At 47.9% G+C, this 19,434-nt stretch overlaps 1 protein-coding gene across 1 annotated transcript; it reads right to left on the bottom strand.

Annotated features, from left to right (window-relative positions):
• Window positions 1-1,180: 1,180 nt before the first annotated feature.
• On the bottom strand, window positions 1,181-17,575 carry LOC146356769 (vomeronasal type-2 receptor 26-like). Its single transcript, XM_084830288.1, has 5 exons — window positions 17,293-17,575; window positions 15,643-16,458; window positions 10,192-10,416; window positions 9,321-9,447; window positions 1,181-2,085 (listed from the first exon to the last, which is right to left on the bottom strand). The coding sequence occupies exons 1-5, from the start codon at window positions 17,452-17,454 to the stop codon at window positions 1,181-1,183; spliced, it is 2,235 nt and encodes a 744-aa protein (XP_084686414.1). The 5' UTR covers window positions 17,455-17,575.
• Window positions 17,576-19,434: the final 1,859 nt, after the last annotated feature.

Raw genomic sequence — 19,434 nt, 5'->3', positions numbered from 1 at the left:
GCCCCATCACTTCCTGGCATATAGAAGGGGAAGAAATGGAAGCAGTGACAGATTTTACTTTCTTGGGCTCCAAGATCACCGCAGACGGTGACTGTAGCCATGAAATTAAAAGACGCTTGCTCCTTGGGAGGAAAGCTATGGCCAACCTAGACAGCATAGTAAGAAGCAGAGACATCACCTTGCCGACAAAGGTCCGTCTAATCAAAGCTATGGTTTTCCCAGTAGTAATGTATGGCTGTGAGAGCTGGACTATAGGGAAGGCTGAGCGCCGAAGAATGGATGCTTTCGAACTGTGGTGCTGGAGAAGACTCTTACGAGTCCCCTGGACTGCAAGGAGGTCAAATCAGTCCATCCTAAAGGAAATCAACCCTGAGTGCTCATTGGAAGGACAGATAATGAAGCTGAAGCTCCAATATTTTGGCCACCTAATGCGAAGAGAAAACTCCCTGGAAAAGACCCTGATGCTGGGAAGGACTGAAGGCCAAAGGAGAAGGGGACGGCAGAGGATGAGATGGCTAGATAGCATCACGGATGCAATGAATATGAACTTGAGCACGCTCCAGGAGAGAGCGCAGGACAGGAAGGCCTGGCGTGCTATGGTCCATGGGGTCACGAAGAGTCGGGCACGACTGAACGACTGAACAACAACAACAACAACAATCCCACCTTTTTCCCTCCTGAAGGCGCCCAAGGCAGTGTACATAATCCTCCTCCTCTCCATTTTAGCCTCACAACAACCCTGTGAGGTGGGCTGGGCTGAGAGTCTGTGACTGGCCCAAAGTCACCCAGTGAGCTTCCACAGGCAAGCAGGGACTCGAAGCCAGATCTCCCGGCTCCCAGTCCAACACTCTGGCCACTACACCACACTGGCTCGCCCATCCCTCATCCTTCTACTGCTCAGTTTTGATCCTGGATTTATTAGTTGTTTACTGTTTATGTTATGTTAAATACAGATGAAGCTTTAAGTTATACAGAAGTGGATTGGATGTGAATTTAAATGCCTGGATAGACACACAGCCCAATGCGTGCTGAGGCCAGAACACAGTGCTGCATGTTTTTCTCTCTCTGACAGAAAGCATTTCCACAACTAGCAAGGTTGAAATGGCCTCTTTTTCCAACCACAGACTACCACACTGAAATTAGCAGAACATCAGCTGTTTATTAACAATACAGATCAGATTTAGACTTTTGTTTTTGTCACGAGATGCTCCTTTGTATTCAGATCGGGCCTCAGTACAATGATGTAGCACTTGGGAAGGAAGATGCAGCCCAGCAACCCAGCACTGGAGGCCAAGATGGAGAAGACCTGCACGGCCACCATGTATTTCCCCTTGGTGCTCAGGTAGGTGGGCACAAAGGACACCCACACGCTGCAGAAGACCAGCATGCTGAAGGTGATCAGCTTGGCCTCATTGAAGGCCCCGGGCAGCTTCCGGGCTAGGAAAGCCACCGTGAAGCAGATGGCAGCCAGGAAGCCCATGTAGCCAAGGGCAGCATAGAACATGGCGACAGACCCTTCATTGCACTGCAGGACGATCTGTCCAGGCTGGGAGTGCATGTCGGAGTCAGGGAACGGGGGAGAGAGGCCCAGCCAGATGGTGCAGATGATAACTTGGGCACCGGAACAGGAAATGACAATGGAATTGGCCAGACTCTTCCCCAGCCATCCCCTCGCTCTGTTCCCTGGCTTTGTGGCCAGGAAGGCCAGCACCACAGTGATTGTTTTGGCCAACAGAGAAGAGATGGCAACCGAGAAGATGATGCTGAAAGCCATTTGTCGGAGGAGGCAGGTGGCTTTTCTTGGCCTCCCAATGAAGAGGAAGGAGGACAAGAAGGAAAGCAGGAGGGCGACGAGGAGAATATAGGAGAGGTCCCGGTTGTTGGCTTTGACTATTGGGGTTTCAAGGAATTTAATGAAGATTCTCAGTACAAGTCCCGTGGTTAAGGACAAGAATAGGGCAAAGGAAGCCAGGATGATCCCCAGATACTCTTCATAGGACAGGAAGGTTGTAACCTTCGGGATGCATTCATCTCGGTCCTGGTTTGGATGCTGCTCGTCCGGACACCTGCTGCAATGGTCCGCATCTGGAAAGAACAGGAGTACCATCTCCCTTATATCTTTAGCCTTCTCTGCCCTTTCACAATCCATCCAAGATATTTCTCTGGTGTGACAGCCACCACACGTTCATTTCATGCAGGACACAGACCAGCTGGGCCTCCTCGTTCTCCCATGTGAACAAGCCACAGTTGGTGTTCCACGTGTTTCAACATGACTTTAACCCTGTGATGGGGAACCTCCAGCCTTATCCGGCCTGCAGAGGTTTGCCATCTGGCATGTGAAGCCTTCATGAATTCCTCAAGGGACGGGGCTTGGCCTCTGATCTCCAACCCTGCTGTTATCTCTGAACTGTAATTGGAGATAACAGAGGGGAATGTGGATGGCGAGGGACTTGGCCGCTCCTCCCAGCTCAGCCTGTGTGTGTTACTCATTGTGCATCACCCCCATAGGGAAGGTGTGTGGCACACACAGCCTCAGGGCCTGTAGAGAACTGCCTGGGGGGTGACCCAGCCCCCGCCGTAATTTAGTTCCCTGTCCCAGTCATATTGTTATAAGACTTGGGTTGGACAGGTGAATGGATTCAGGAGTATTCCTGGAGAATGCCTTTTTAATCCTCAGAAACTTGTCAAATATCTCCTCCTTTGCTACAGAAATTACTACTCAGTGGCCCACAACGCCTGGGAACTCAGAGATTCCTCTGAAAGGTGAGAGCAATTTGGCGGAAGGGCATGCCTTTCTTCCTCCCCCCATGCCTTAGTTAAGGCTGACGTAATCTAGGTGTAATATAGAGAGTGAAGTCAAGTGGGCCTTAGGAAGCATTAGTAACAACAAAGCTAGCGGAGATGACAGTATTCCAGCTGAGCTATTTAAAATCCTAAAAGATGATGCTGTTAAAGTGCTGCATTCAATATGCCAACAAATTTGGAACACTCAACAATGGCCGCAAGATTGGAAAAGGTCAGTTTATATTCCAATTCCAAAGAAGGGCAACGCCAAAGAGTGTTCAAACTACCGCACAATTGCGCTCATTTCACATGCCAGCAAGGTGATGCTCAAAATCCTACAAGCTAGGCTTCAGCAGTATGCGAACCGAGAACTACCGGAAGTACAAGCTGGGTTTCGAAGAGGCAGAGGAACTGGAGATCAAATCGCCAACATTCGCTGGATCATGGAGAAAGCAAGAGAATTCCAGAAAATCGTCTATTTCTGCTTCATTGGCTACGCTAAAGCCTTTGATTGTGTGGATCACAACAAACTGTGGCAAATTCTGAAAGTGATGGGAGTACCAGACCACCTTACCTGTCTCCTGAGAAACCTGTACGAGGGTCAAGAAGCAACAGTAAGAACCAGAGATGGAACAACCGATTGGTTCAAAATTGGGAAAGGAGTACGACAAGGCTGCATATTGTCACCCTGCTTATTTAACTTATATGCAGAGTACATCATGAGAAATGCCAGGTTGGATGAATCACAGGTCGGAATTAAGATTGCCGGGAGAAATATCAACAACCTCAGATACGCAGACGATACCACCCTAATGGCAGAAAGCGAAGAGGATCTAAAGAGCCGCTTGTTGAGGGTGAAAGTTGTTGTTGTTGTTCAGTCGTTCAGTCGTGTCCGACTCTTCGTGACCCCATGGACCATAGCACGCCAGGCCTTCCTGTCGTGTGCTCTCTCCTGGAGTGTGCTCAAGTTCATATTCATTGCATCGGTGATGCTATCTAGCCATCTCATCCTCTGCCGTCCCCTTCTCCTTTTGCCTTCAATCCTCCCTAGCATCAGGGTCTTTTCCAGTGACTTTTCTCTCCGCACTAGGTGGCCAAAATATTTGAGCTTCAGCTTCAGTATCTGTCCTTCCAATGAGCAGTCAGGGTTGAGTTCCTTCAGGATTGACTGATTTGACCTCCTTGCAGTCCAGGGGACTCGTAAGAGTCTTCTCCAGCACCACAGTTCGAAAGCATCAATTCTTCGGCGCTCAGCCTTCCTTAGAGTCCAGCTCTCACAGCCATACATTACTACTGGGAAAACCATAGCTTTGATTAGACGGACCTTTGTCAGCAAGGTGATGTCTCTGCTTCTTACTATGCTGTCTAGGTTTGCCATAGCTTTCCTCCCAAGGAGCAAGCGTCTTCTAATTTCATGGCTACAGTCACCATCTGCGGTGATCTTGCAGCCCAAGAAAGTAAAATCTGTCACTGCTTCCATTTCTTCCCCTTCTATATGCCAGGAAGTGATGGGGCCAGATGCCATGATCTTCGTTTTTTTAATGTTGAGTTTCAAACCAGCTTTTGCTCTCTCCTCTTTCACCATCAACAAGAGGCTCTTGAGATCGTCTTCGCTTTCTGCCATTAGGGTGGTATCGTCTGCATATCGGAGGTTGTTGATAATTCTCCTGGCAATCTTAATTCCGACCTGTGATTCATCCAACCCGGCGTTTCTCATGATGTACTCTGCATATAAGTTAAATAAGCAGGGTGACAATATGCAGCCTTGTCGTACTCCTTTCCCAATTTTGAACCACTCGGTTGTTCCATGTCTGGTTCTTACTGTTGCTTCTTGACCCTCGTACAGGTTTCTCAGGAGACAGGTAAGGTGGTCTGGTACTCCCATCACTTTAAGAATTTGCCACAGTTTGTTGTGATCCACACAATCAAAGGCTTTGGCGTAGTCAACGAAGCAGAAATAGACGTTTTTCTGGAATTCTTTTGCTTTCTCCATGATCCAGCGAATGTTGGCGATTTGATCTCTAGTTCCTCTACCTCTTCGAAACCCAGCTTGTACTTCTGGTAGTTCTCGGTTCGCATACTGCTGAAGCCTAGCTTGTAGGATTTTGAGCATCACCTTGCTGGCATGTGAAATGAGCGCAATTGTGCTGTAGTTTGAACACTCTTTGGCATTGCCCTTCTTTGGAATTGGAATGTAAACTGACCTTTTCCAGTCTTGAGGCCACTGTTGAGTGTTCCAGATTTGTTGGCATATTGAATGCAGCACTTTAACAGCATCATCTTTTAGGATTTTAAATAGCTCAGCTGGAATACTGTCATCTCCGCTAGCTTTGTTGTTACTAATGCTTCCTAAGGCCCACTTGACTTCACTCTCGAGGATGTCCGGCTCAAGCTCAGTGACCGCACTATCATGGCTATCAGGGACATTCAGACCTTTCCTGTATAGTTCTTCTGTGTATTCTTGCCACCTCTTCTTAATCTCATCTGCTTCTGTTAAGTCCCTGCCTTCATTGTCCTTTATCATGCCCATCTTTGCACAAAACGGTCCCCTGAGATCTCCAGTTTTCTTGAAGAGATCTCTAATCTTTCCCATTCTGTTGTTTTCCTCGATTTCTTTGCATTGTTCATTTAAGAAGGCTTTCTTGTCTCTCCTTGCTATTCTCTGGAACTCTGCGTTCAGTTGGATAGATCTTCCCCTTTCTCCCTTGCTTTTCGCTTCCCTTCTTTCCTCAGCTACTTGTAAAGCCTCATCAAACAGCCACTTGGCTTTCTTGCATTTCTTTTTCTTTGGGATGGATTTCATTGCTGCCCCCTGAACAATGTTACAGACCTCCGTCCATAGTTCCTCAGGCACTCTGTCCATCAGGTCTAATCCCTGAAATCTATTCCTCACCTCCACTGTGTATTCATCAGGGATATGATTTAGGTCATACCTGAATGATTTAGTGGTTTTCCCTATGTTCATTAATTTAAGCCGAAATTTTGCAAGAAGCAGCTCATGATCTGAGCCACAGTCAGCTCCAGGTCTTGTTTTTACTGACTGTATGGAGCTTCTCCATCTTTGGCTGCAAAGGACATAATCAATCTGATTTCGATGTTGACCATCTGGTGACGTCCATGTGTAGAGTCGTCACTTGTGCTGTTGGAAAAGAGTGTTTGCTATGATCAGCATGTTCTCTTGGCAAAACTCTGTTAGCTTTTGTCCTTCTTCATTTTGTACACCAAGGCCATGCCTGCCTGTTATCCCGGTGATTTCTTGACTTCCCACTTTAGCATTCCAATCCCCTATGATGAAGAGGACATATTTTTTTGGTGTGAGTTCTAGAAGGTGTTGTAAGTCTTCATAGAACCGATCAACCTCAGCTTCTTTGGCCTCAGCGGTTGGGGCATAGACTTGAATCACTGTGATGTTGAATGGTTTGCCTTGGATTCGTACTGAGATCATTCTATCGTTTTTAAGATTGTACCCCAGTCCTGCTTTTCCCACCCTTTTGTTGACTATGAGTGCTACTCCATTTCTTCTAAGGGTTCTTGCCCACAGTAGTAGATATGATGGTCACCTGAATTAAATTCGCCCATGCCTGCCCATTTGAGTTCGCTGATTCCCAAGATGTCGATGTTCAATCTTGCCATCTCATGTTTGACCACCTCCAGCTTACCTTGATTCATTGATCTGACATTCCAGATTCCTAAACAATATTGTTCTTTACAGCAACAGAGTTTCTTTTCACCACCAGACACATCCACAGCTGAGTGTCCTTTCGGCTTTGGCCCAGCCGCTTCACTCTTTCTGGTGCTACTTGGAAATACCCTCTGCTCTTCCCCAGTAGTATATTGGACACCTTCCGACCTGAGGGGCTCATCTTCCGGCGTCATCTCTTTCAGCCTTGTGATACGTTCCATGGGGTTTTCTTGGCAAGAATACTGGAGTCGGTTGCCATTTCCTTCTCCAGTGGACCACATGACCTGTCCGTTTTGGGTGGCCCTGCACGGCATAGCTTATGGCTTCACTGAGTTACGCAAGCCCCTTCACCACAACAAGGCAGTGATCCATGAAGGGGGAGGGTGAAAGAGGAGAGTGCAAAAGCTGGTTTGAAACTCAACATTAAAAAAACGAAGATCATGGCATCTGGCCCCATGACTCCCTGGCATATAGAAGGGGAAGACATGAAAGCAGTGACAGATTTTACTTTCTTGGGCTGCAAGATCACCGCAGACGGTGACTGTAGCCATGAAATTAGAAGATGCTTGCTCCTTGGGAGGAAAGCTATGGCAAACCTAGACAGCATAGTAAGAAGCAGAGACATCACCTTGCCGACAAAGGTCTGCATAATCAAAGCTATGGTTTTCCCAGTAGCAATGTATGGCTGTGAGAGCTGGACTATAAGGAAGGCTGAGCGCCGAAGAATTGATGCTTTTGAACTGTGGTGCTGGAGAAGACTCTTACGAGTCCCCTGGACTGCAAGGAGGTCAAATCAGTCCATCCTAAAGGAAATCAACCCTCAGTGCTCATTGGAAGGACAGATACTGAAGCTGAAGCTGAAATATTTTGGCCACCTACTGCGAAGAGAAAACTCTCTGGAAAAGACCCTGATGCTGGGAAATACTGAAGGCAAAAGGAGAAGGGGACGGCAGAGGATGAGATGGCTAGATAGCATCACCGATGCAATGAATATGAACTTGAGCACACTCCGGCAGAGAGCGCAGGACAGGAAGGCCTGGCGTGCAATGGTCCATGGGGTCACGAAGAGTCGGACACGACTGAACAACAACAACAAAATCTAGGTGTCTGTGAAGGGGAGGGTCTGAGCGAGAAGAAGAAGAGATGCCGAGAGCAGAGTGTGGGGTCTCCAACCATCTCGGCACTGCGCGCTCTCTCTCTCGCTCTCTCTCTGGAGATCTGACGTCAGAGCAGTGGATGTTGGTTGCCCATTGGGGTGTTCAAGCCAGCTTCCCCAACATGATGCCCCCTTGGATGTGTTGGACTACAACTCCCATCATGCACATCCTGCATGGTTTAAACTGTTCCTCCACCTATGCTCAATCTATGCTCAACTAGGGTCATCCCTTGAAGTTGAAAGTTGAGAGATTAAGGACAGAGAAAAGGATGTCCTTCTTTGCATAGCACAGAGATCAACTTTGGAACTTACTACCACAACATATAGGGTGTGTCTACAGGAGCGCTTGATTGCATACTTGTGAATGGTCACTCATGGAAGTTTGCGAGTCCTTTACATAACACTGTCAACCTCCAGGACATCTCCCCCTTTATCCCACTTTCAAAAAGACTGGACATAAGCTAGTAATAAAAGTTAATGGAGCCATATTGGCAGTGTGTAATACTGGCGTGGCGCGATGAACTTGCCAAGGAAGGACTTTCCTCGATTCATTTCAAACCACATGTCTGCCATGTAAATGCCTGAGCACATTTCTCCATCGATGGGAGGGAGAAGAGTGTAAAATGCCTCCCTGCAATGAAGGGCGACAGATCTGACCCCACCCCCAAAATCAGAATCGACATCCTCTGTTGATTCAGAGCAAAGTTGAATGGGGCTTACTCCAAAGTAAGTGTGCCGAGGGTTGCAGATTTACAGCACAATCTTACGTCTACCCAGAAGTAAGTCATAGCTTTCCTGGGGGCTGTGAGGAAACAGTACAGCGTAAGTTAAGTGATGAAAACAAGAACGCCCCCCCCACTCCTTTGCACACGTGCCAGAAAGGGAGGGAGGTGCTCCCTCGATTCAAACCATGTGTCTGCCATGTAAAGGAGCCCATCATAATCCTGCAAAGAAACTGAAAGCAGAAAGCCCCAGTAAAGATGTGGGGTTTTTTTTGCTTACAATAGAGACACCCACAGTGATGGCCGCCAACTTGGACAACTTTAAAAGCGGATTAGAGGAATTCATGGAGGAAGGTAAGGCTATCCATGGCTACTGGCCCTGATGGCTATATGCTACCTCCAGTATCAGAGGCAGTGTGCCGCTGTAGACCAGTTGCTGCGAACATGGGCGGGAGGGCCCCGTTGCACTCACGCCCTGCTTGTGGGCTTCCCACTGGGGCATCTGTTTGGCCACTGTGGGAACAGAAGCCTGGACTAAATAGGACTTTGGTCTGATCCAGGAGGGCTCTTCTTACGTTTTTATATACTTGTGTGAATAAAATCAAATATTACAAAATGCCACTAAACCCTCACTGCCCTCCTTCCAAAGGAACCCAAACCTTGGTGAGCACTCCCTCCCTGGGATTTCTCATCTCCCAGAGAACTGGGTGAATATAACAATATCAACCATGTGGGCCTTGCACATGATTTAAAGTGAAGAAGACACATGTAGGCTGGTGGTGCTGATCCCATCCACTGTCTCCCCACCCTCCAGCCCTCAGTCCATCCTCCCAGGTCATTTATTGTGAAAAAAAAATGGATATTGCAGGAAAGGATCCAACTTTAGAAAGGCCTTTAAGGAAACCTTTGGAGGACATGTGTGGGTCAATCTTCACCCTCCTCCTCAGGGGCTGCCTTCTCCTCTGGTGTCACCCACCTTCCTGGCTGGAGATGGTCCCTTCCGCGCAGGGAGTGCAGTCATAGCAGCAAACGGGCCTTCCTTCCATCACCACCTTGACAAATCCCGGGCGACAGCTTTCCACACATCTGGAACGCGGCAGGGTCTAAGCAGAAAGACGAGGACCAACAAGGAAAATGTGTTAGGACGCATTTATCTGTAGCAATGGTTTGGTACAGTCGGAAAGGACCCAGCAGAACCTCTAGGGTTTACCGTGAAGCCTGCAACCAAGCCTGAGCATGTGCAGCTGAAGCAACTGCATGTTGCTTCCGTGTTTACTCCCCCTGAGCCTCCACTTCCTTCCCCTTCCTCTGCTATTTCCCTCATGTTGAATTTTGGATTGGAAGCACCTTGGGGCAGGGACCTGTCCTCTTGTGGTCCATAAAGTGCCAGGCACAGTGGCAGGTGTTATATACATGGATCAATAATGTGAGTACCAAGTAACCCGCAGCCTGTGGTGGAAGGCAGTCCTTCGGGGTCCATCTAGGTAAGGGAGTGAGGTAAACGCCCCACTCTCCGAGATCCTGAAGAACTGCTGCTGGTTAGAAATGACAGGGAGCCAAAGCCACAAGAACATAAGAAGAGCTGTGCTGGGTCAGACCAAGGTTCATCTAGTCCAGCATTCTGTAGCGCCACCTAGACCAGCCTCCTCCAGTCTAAGAGCCATCTGGATGTGTTGGAGTACAACACCAATGGGAATACGGGGGGTGTGCGCACGCGCGCGTGCACGTGTGTCAGTCTTAACACACTGCATGGACACCAGGTTCTGCAGGGCTGACCTAGAGTCTGTGGAATTTCTTAGAGGTTAAGGGAGAAAAATAAAACCAGTGAAATGAATGATTTTCCTCACCTGGTTGAGCCATTTGGGCCACACAATGGCATCCTGGTTGATGGTGAACGTCAGGCCTGGGGGTCCCCGTCTTTCCATACTCCCAAATTTAACCCTAACGACGGACTTATTGGGAAACTTCACCCAGTTCATGATGTCAAAGTCGGCTGCCAGGTCCCCGTTCTCCAAATGCACTCCGTCCATAGAATTATTGTAGAACTGGGGGTTTCTCAGGAAAGGGTGAAGCTAGAATGCCAGAGGAAACACCAGCATGGAGAAGACAAGAAACCACACTCCATGCCTCGGTTGTGCCCATGTCGCGCCTGAATCTTGCAAGGCTCATGGCTGGTTCAGATTCAAGTGTCTGAGTGTGTCTCTCAACATTCACAAGGGAAATGATTTCATCCCTGATTGTCCCTTAGCAGTTTGGGAACCTGAAGCCACTAGGCGTACACACCCAGTTTGCACATAACAATAATTCCTGGTTTGTTTAATCTAGGAACTGCGGTGGCTGAGCGGGAGCAGAGGAGCGTGCTTCCTCCCGTGCCCTTGCTGCTTCTGCCATCAGTCAACAACCCAGGGCTGTTGGCACGGCGCTGGAAGCTGGCGAGAGTTCTGCAGTCGGGGCCTGGCCGTACCCTCAGGCTGAGGGTGGACAGCCACTTCCTGGGACGCACGCTGGGCACCATACAGAAAGGTGGCAGATTGCCAGGTGTGTGTAATCTTAAACACATTGACCTGGGAGTAAGTTCGAACTCAAGGGGATATGGCATTCATTATGTAGTAAACATATTATTTATATATAATATATACTATTAAATGTGTAGAGTGTGCTTGGGAGAGACACTGAATTTCTTGCCTCAGTTGTACAGGTTGATTATAAAAATGCCCCTAACACACAGCTGTTATGTTCTTGATATACAGACAGATACAAGAAACACTACTAGATATAAAACTTCAAACATCATACTGCCTTCATACAAATGCATGACACGATCACACTTGGAATACTGTGTACTGTCCCAGTCACTGCACCTCAAAAAGGATATTGTAGAGTTGGAAAAGTTGCAGAAATCGCCAGTTAAAATGATCAAGGGGCTGGAGCATTTCCCTTGTGAGGAAAGGTTTCAACATCTGGGACTATTTAACTTAGAAAAAAGTGGGTAAGGGTACTGTGCTGTACTTTTTGTTTAGTATGTGCTTGGGAGAAGCATCTGAATGTTTTGGCTCAGGCATCATGGAATTGTAGAAGTTGCTTTTAAAATATCTTCCCACCACAAAACTATTATCTACTCAATATAAAAACAGATGCAAGGAACACTTTTACACATAGTGGAGAAATTATGGGGAAATGTATAGCTTGGCACAAGATTAAAAGTCACCAGAAAAATAAGAAAACTGCATGCCTATCAAACACAATCAGCACATGAGCCATCCAGACACCTAGTCTAGGGTCCAGGACGACACAGACACTCCTGCCAATGAGAGCTTGGGGAGGGAGACAGGCAGGGGTGGTCCTGAACTAGCTGCCAGCAACTGGTGCCCTAGGCGAACCATGCAATTCCCCCGCCCCCAGTCCAAGGGCAGATCTAGGCTGAGTTTTTTGGTAAAGTGGGAAACAGTGTGCCCCTATTTTCCATTTAATGAAGAGGCAATCCTCCACCCTGCATCTTTGGAAGCAGAAATATTATGATTTATAACACACTATCTATCTGTCTATCTACCTACCTACCTACCTACCTATCTAAAGCTCTGTCTCCCAGCTGAGCAGAGCAGAGGAAGCTGCTCCAGCTGGTCTAGGGGCTAGACAAGGAAACCAGCTCCCAGAGAGGATCGGAGCAAGCGATCAGGGACAGCCAACAGGAGTTGGCCAAGGGAGTTGCAGTGGAAGAGGAGACAAAGGCAAAGTGTGAATAGAGGACACAGCACAGGCTATTCCAGTACAAGCAGAAAGCTAGAAACATAAAGGGAATAGAGACTATCGAAAGAAAAGATTCTTCAGTGGTGGTGACCTGCAAGGTCTGCACCATGTTTGTTTTCTTGCCTGAGATCAATATGGCCTACATCTGCAACAAGTGCAAGCTGATCATGCTGCTGGAAGAAAAAGTAGGAGGACTGGAGCAGCGAGTGTTGACCCTCCAGGGGATAAGAGTACACCAAGAGTTCTTGGACAGAATGGGGGAACTACAGCAGCAAAGTGAAGAACAGAAGCTAGAAAAGCAATAGCAAGCTGAGGCAGAAGAGGAAACTGCTGAGGTGAGGAAAAATGAAGTAGAGGATACTCCTTGGAAAAGGGTGACAGTTAGGAGCAGATGAACTAGACGCCACTCTGCGCCAGTGGAAGCAGTGAAGCTGTGGAACCGTTTCCAGGTACTTGCGGATGAGACTGGAGGACAGCCTGCAGAGGAAGAATCACAGGGGAACCTGCATGAGAGTGAGCAAGAGGCTGAAGGTCAGTCCAACAGAGGCGATGAAACCCAGGCCTACAACAACAAGAAGAGAGGAGTGGTAGTAGTGGGAGACTCCTTGCTGCGTGGGATCGAGACCCAAGTATGTCGCGAAGTCCCGTGGACTCGCCAGGTATGCTGCCTCCCGGGAGGACGGATTAGAGACGTGACTGAAAGGTTGCCTGCACTCATAAAGCCCACTGACAGGTATCCCTTTCTTGTCATCCATGTGGGAACAAATGATCCCGCCAAGTGGAGCTACGAAGAAATCACGTCAGACTTTGAAGCTTTGGGAAGGAAACTCAAGAACTTTGGAGCCCAGATAGTTTTCTCATCCATCCTTCCAGTAGTTAGAAGAGGGATAGAAGGTGGTGCTGACGAGAGAGATTTGGATTCTGGGACCATGGGCTATACTTCTGGGAAGATGGGCTATTGGCAAGGGACGGGTTGCACCTCACAAAGGCTGGGAAGAATGTGTTTGGCCACAGCATGAAGAACTTCACCAGGAGGGCTTTAAACTGAATCCTATCGGGAAAGGAGATGTAGAAGTGGGGGTAACAATGGACGAAGGCTCATGCACCACAAGGGAGAGAACAGCTCTAATAGAGCCCAATAATAGTCTTCAGAAACATGTAGGAAGAAAGCCAGACTATGAAGCACATGGTCATCGATGTCTATATACTAATGCCCAGAGTATGGGAAGCAAACAGAATGAACTTGAACTCTTAATACAGGAGGGAAATTATGACTTAATAGGTATAACTGAGACTTGGTGGGATGACTCTCATGACTGGAATACAGCAATTGAAGGATATAACTTGTTCAGAAAGAACAGGAGGAACAGAAAGGGAGGTGGAGTTGCACTATATGTTAAAAATACATATCTCTGCACAGAAATACAGGAGGATGAGCTTGGTAGCCCCGTCGAGAGCATGTGGGTTAAAATAAATGCAGCAAAGAATAAAAGGAACATGGTGGTCGGAGTCTACTACCAGTCACCCAATCAAGGAGAAGATGAGGATGAAACTTTTGAAAAGCAAATAGCCAATGTTTCAAGGAAGCATGATGTAGTAGTAATGGGAGACTTCAATTTCCCCGATATTTGTTGTGAGAAGGATTCTGCAAAACATGGCCCCTCTAAGAGATTCCTGACTTGTGTTGCTGATCATTTCCTCCTACAGAAAGTAGAGGAAGGAGCTAGAGGATCAGCTATCCTTGACTTGATCCTAACCAACAGAGATGACTTAGTAGATCAAGTAGCAGTTTCGGGAACTTGGGGGGAAAGCGACCATGTTATACTTGAGTTCTTGGTTCTAAAGGAAGCAAAATTTGCAGATGACACAAAATTGGGCAGGATAGCTAATACTTTGGAAGACAGAAACAAAATTCAAAGTGATCTGGATAGACTGGAGCGCTGGGCAGAAAACAACAGAATGACATTTAATAGGGATTAATGCCAAGTTCTGCACCTAGGAAAAAGAAACCAAATGCACAGTTACAAGATGGGGGATACGTGGCTCAACAACACGACAAGCGAGAAAGATCTTGGCATTGTTGTCGATCACAAGCTGAATATGAGCCAACAATATGATGTGGCTGCAAAAAAGGTCAATGCTCTTTTGGGCTGCATTAATAGAAGCATAGCTTCCAAATCCCAGGAAGTACTAGTTCCCCTCTACTCAGCACTGGTTAGGCCTCACCTGGAGGACTGTGTCCAGTTCTGGGCACCACACTTTAAGAAGGATGCAGACAAACTGGAGAGGGTTCAGAGGAGGGCAATGAAGATGATCAGGGGACTGGAAACAAAACCCTATGAGGAGAGACTGAAAGAACTGGGCATGTTTAGCCTTGAGAAGACTGAGGGGAGATATGATAGCACTCTTCAAGTCCTTGAAAGGTTGTCACAGAGAGGAAGGCCAGGATCTCTTCTCCATCATCCCAGAGTGCAGGACACGGAATAATGGGCTCAAGTGACAGGAAGCCAGATTCCGGCTGAACATCAGGAAAAACTTCCTGACTGTCAGAGCAACATGACAATGGAACCAATGACCCAGGGAGGTGGTGGGCTCTCCCACACTGGAGGCGTTCAAGACGAGGCCGGGCAGCCATCTGTCAGGGATGCTCTGACTTGGATTCCTGCATTGAAGGGGGTTGGGCTTGATGGCCTTGTAGGCCCCTTCCAACCCTACTATTCTATGATTCTAAGCACTGTATCAGTACAGAGAGACTGATAAAAACAACAGGATGAGTGCAGCCCTGGAAGAAGCAACCCTGGAAGAAGGGTCCCAGTTGCATCCTCGGGGCGACATGGCCACAAGGTGCAGCCAGCTCCTTGGCTCAGCCCTCCGAGGGCCAAGGAAGCAGCTGCTCTGGGGAGCTTCTCAGTCCCTGCCTCCAACTGGGAGCAGCCGCGGAGTGGGAAGAAACCCTGCGTTGGTTACGGGAGGCCCCGGTCCCAAAGGCGGGCAGGTGGCCTGACTCAGCCCCCCATCCCCAGATGGTCCCTCACTCATGTCCACAGCCTCTGTCGTATTCCCTCTGTGAGTGCACGGGAATTGAAACAATGACATCTTTGTTTTATTTGCATTTCTTAGTCGGTACGCTTCCCCTCAAATTTGGTGCCCCAGTTACGTTGGCGCCCTACGCGACCACCTCATTTACCTATATGGGTGGGCCATCCCGGCTACAGGGAGGTGCTGAAGAAGCAGCCAAGAGAGGAGGCAGGAAGGCTGAGGGAGAGCCAGCAAGATGGCCGACTCCAGTGGGGGAGCCGAGGGAATGGGCCTCTGCAGAGACAGAAGAGCTGCACCAGTGATGGGGGTCTGCGAACGGATGGGCCGAATCCCCTGCGGCCAGGCTGAGGGGGCAACAGAGGGACCACCACAGGGTTTCACAACTGTGTTTTGTGCATAATTTGCAAGATTTCATCTCATTTCCTCATATTAGAACTTCAAGGCAATCATTCTGGAATTCTACGATTGATCACCACGTTCAGCAGGGACACCTGTGATGGAACAGGGAATACCTGCCATGGCTGCAGCCTTTGAACGCTCAGCCTGTCTCTACCCTCCACCACCTTCCTCTTGAATCTGGATGAATAAGCGGCATCTAAGGAATGTGCCACAGCGTGGACGGTGTTGTAAATGACGTAGCTGTCTAGAGAGAGGATTCTCTCCACGCTCTCTGGGTGCAGGGCCTCCAGTTTCTCGTTCTCTCTGCATCTTGTCCAGCCTTTCACAGACAATGCATGCTTTGAATATGAGCAGTGAAAGGCCTTCTCCACAAACTGCTTGAAAGGAGAGAAAAGGGATAGAAAAACAACGTATTTTCTCTGTTTATTTGTCTGGATAAAGAAGGAAAAAAAACCATGGATGTGCTGGAAAGAGATGTCATTATACATCAACTCCAAGGTGATGTCCCACAAAGCAGTTGTGATCCAGACTTTCCCTACAACAGGTTTCATCAATGTTTTAATTACTTTTTGCATCATGTGTATTCCATTTAAGAAGGAACGTGTCTCTGCACAATAAACAAAGACATTAACTTGTCTCCACTTGTGCAATGAAGGATAACGGATCACCACTTTGTTAATATTCATTCCTGGGATGGTTTGCGTGAAACCAACGCAGACACCGTTCCTGCTGAGCTCCGGCGTCAAGGTCTTCACACATCTCTCTCCGTTGTCGGTGTCTGGAGCGATGAGACCTGTCATTGTCCACCTGAAATGCAGGAGCAGTTTGACAATCCCTGGGTACTGGGTTCCTTCTTTGGGGACCGTCGGGTAGAAAAACGGGAACTGAGTCTGATCACTCAGAACATGAGAAACAAAACCATAACTGACCTGGCAAAGAAAAGAAGAGACGGGTGGTTTGTTTTGCTTCACAACCAAATTTCAATTCTTAACTGGATATCTCTGAAATCTGGCAGTATTCACCCCACTTTCCCAGCAGAATTTAACATGGCCAAGAGACACAACCCTGGAGAGGAGGATGCTTGAATTTTAGGTGATCCACAGCTGCAGAATGGTTTGCCCTCCTCTCTCAGAAAAGTCCCTGTGTGCCCCTTGCTTTCTGAGCTATAAGTGCACAACTGAGGACCCAACCACACATTACGTTTATCATGTGATTTGCCCTTGAGTGCTGGATTGTTCTTCCACAGATAGCCAGAGCGCCCCCCCACCATACCAATTGGGACCCTGGTGTGAGGGTAGGGGTGCTTTGCACCTCATTGTGCATCCAGATCACCCCCATGCCTCCTATTTACATGGGGAGGGGAAGTGCCTCTTGAAGTCTTTTGGATAACTTTTTGATTTCATAGAATCATAGAATAGTAGGGCTGGAAGGGGCCTACAAGGCCATCGAGTCCAACCCCCTGCTCAATGCAGGAATCCAAGTCAGAGCATCCCTGACAGGTGGCTATCCAGCCTCGTCTTGAACGCCTCCAGTGTGGGAGAGCCCACCGCCTCCCTGGGTCATTGGTTCCATTGTTGTATTGCTCCAACAGTCAGGAAGTTTTTCCTGATGTTCAGCCGGAATCTGGCTTCCTGTAACTTGAGCCCATTCTTCCGTGTCCTGCACTCTGGGATGATCAAGAAGAGATCCTGGCCTTCTTCTCTGGAGAGAACCACAAAGCAGAGTTAGATTCAGCCTGCAACCCTGCCCTCCCCCTGCCCCACCTGTGGGATTTTGTGGATGCCCAACATGGATGAAATTTGGATGGAGATGTCAGAGTCGGCCCCTTCCAGAACAGCCAACGGGGGATTCCGTCTTCCACAGCTGTAGTTGGGAACATTCGCCTGGCCAGGAGAGAGCAGGTCTACCAGGGCATCAGAGGTCATTCTTGCATCAAAATAGTTATCATGGATGCCGTAGCCCAGGGTGAGGTTGGTCAAGATCCTGGGATTCTGGTTGATCTCCTGGGTGGCAAACAAGAAGGACAGGATCTTCCAGTATTCTGTGTTTGCTCTGGGGAAACAAGTGTCACATTGTCATCCCATCTTCAATGAAAGAAATATATTCAGTTGTTGCTTCTTCAACTTGCATCAGCCTTTCAAGGCAATACATATTTCTGCATTACGTTTCTAGAACTTTCCTCAAGCTAACACTGATTCCTGAGCGAAAGCCAGAAGCACAACAGCCACTCCCCACTTAATGGCTGATGTGTTTCTGGGGATGAGAGGAAGTAGCCTTTTTTCAGGGCCAGGACCCATGATCCATTTTAAAACAATACGAGTTCAGATGTGCATTCCAGCACTGGAGTTAGAAACATTAAATCCTTGAAACTGAGGGATAAATAGTGACAGGACAATGGGTGAGGATTAAGGTTTATTGAATGATTGAGCATTGCCCTAAAGCGGCCTTCCCCAAGTTGGTGACTTCCAGTTGTTTTGGACTACAACTCCCAGTATTCATGACCACTTGTGATGCTGTCTGGGGCTGATGAGAGCTGAAGTCAAAACATCTGAAGGGCACCAGGTTGGGGAAGGAAGTTCTAAGGGGAGTGGTTGCTTTGATCATATTTGCTACTGAAATGAAGGTGGGTGTACTTGTGGTAAAATAGAGCAACCAGCCTCTAAATTTGGGAGTCAATAAGTGAGCGAATATTTTGTGTGTGAATGTGTGTGTGAATGTGTGTGTGAGGGTGTGTGTGAGACAAGGGGAGGAAGATGTCATGACCACACTTGAGTTGTTGCCTCCTGCAGCTCTTCTTCTAGCAATTTGCTCTGCATCACTCCAAGATCTCTGCTCTTAAGATTTCTGTGCTGGGCAAAAGTCCAGGGTTTTGTAAGTCACTGTCTCAGCTTTAGCTCTCACCCTGCATCCTAGAATCTGTGTTGTAATAACTACACAACAGCAAAAACAACAATACAATTACACGAGCCCTCTTGGATGGGAAAGCTAATTTCACTGCAGCTCTACAATTCTTACCTTTTATACTGTACTTTAAGGTACTGAAAGCATGCCATATTTACACAGCTACTTTTATTCTTAGCCTTGTATTATTTATGCCACTATCTTCATAGTTTGTCCAATAATTCAAAGACATGCATGAGGCATATGACCTAGTCGAATTGTCACGGGACCAGCTATGCACTGATCCATGTGAGGATTTCCCCTGGCTGCCTACACCAAACAGCCTTAAAACCTTCTGGGTCTCTTGTAAATACCTTTAGGTAGTGTGCGCTTTGGCTCTTAGGCATGGTGTGAGTAATCCAACAAGAAAGGAGACCACAAGTTTAAACAACAAAATTGTTGCTAAAAAAATTGTAAGTAGGAAAAAAGTTTTAACATCTGAATGGTTATAACATATGCACACACACTGAAATCACGTGAAGTACTAGTTCCCCTCAGCACTGGTTAGGCCTCATCTGGAGTAATCTGTCCAGTGCACCACACTTTAAGAAGGATGCAGACAAGCTGGAGAGGGTTCAGAGGAGGGCAACAAAGATGATCAGGGGACTGGAAACAAAGCCCTATGAAGAGAGACGGAAAGAACTGGGCATGTTTATCCTTGAGAAGAGAAGACTGAGGGGAGATAGGATAGCGCTCTTCAAGCACTTGAAAGGTTGTCACAGAGGGGAAGGCCAGGATCTCTTCTTGGTCATCCCAGAGTGCAGGACACGGAAGAATGGGCTCAAGTTACAGGAAGCCAGATTCCAGCTGCACATCAGGAAAAACTCCCTGTCAGAGCAATACGACAATGGAACCCATGACCCGGGGAGGCGGTGGGCTCTCCCACACTGGAGGCCTTCAAGACGAGGCTGGACCGCCATCTGTCAGGGATGCTCTAACTTGGATTCCTGCACTGAGCAGGGGGT

This window comes from Heloderma suspectum, chromosome 2 (genome assembly GCF_057233095.1).
Source record: "Heloderma suspectum isolate Gila_16-S chromosome 2, 16-S_ref, whole genome shotgun sequence".
Classification (NCBI taxonomy): domain Eukaryota; kingdom Metazoa; phylum Chordata; class Lepidosauria; order Squamata; family Helodermatidae; genus Heloderma; species Heloderma suspectum.
This window is presented reverse-complemented; position numbering and strand designations above follow the sequence as displayed.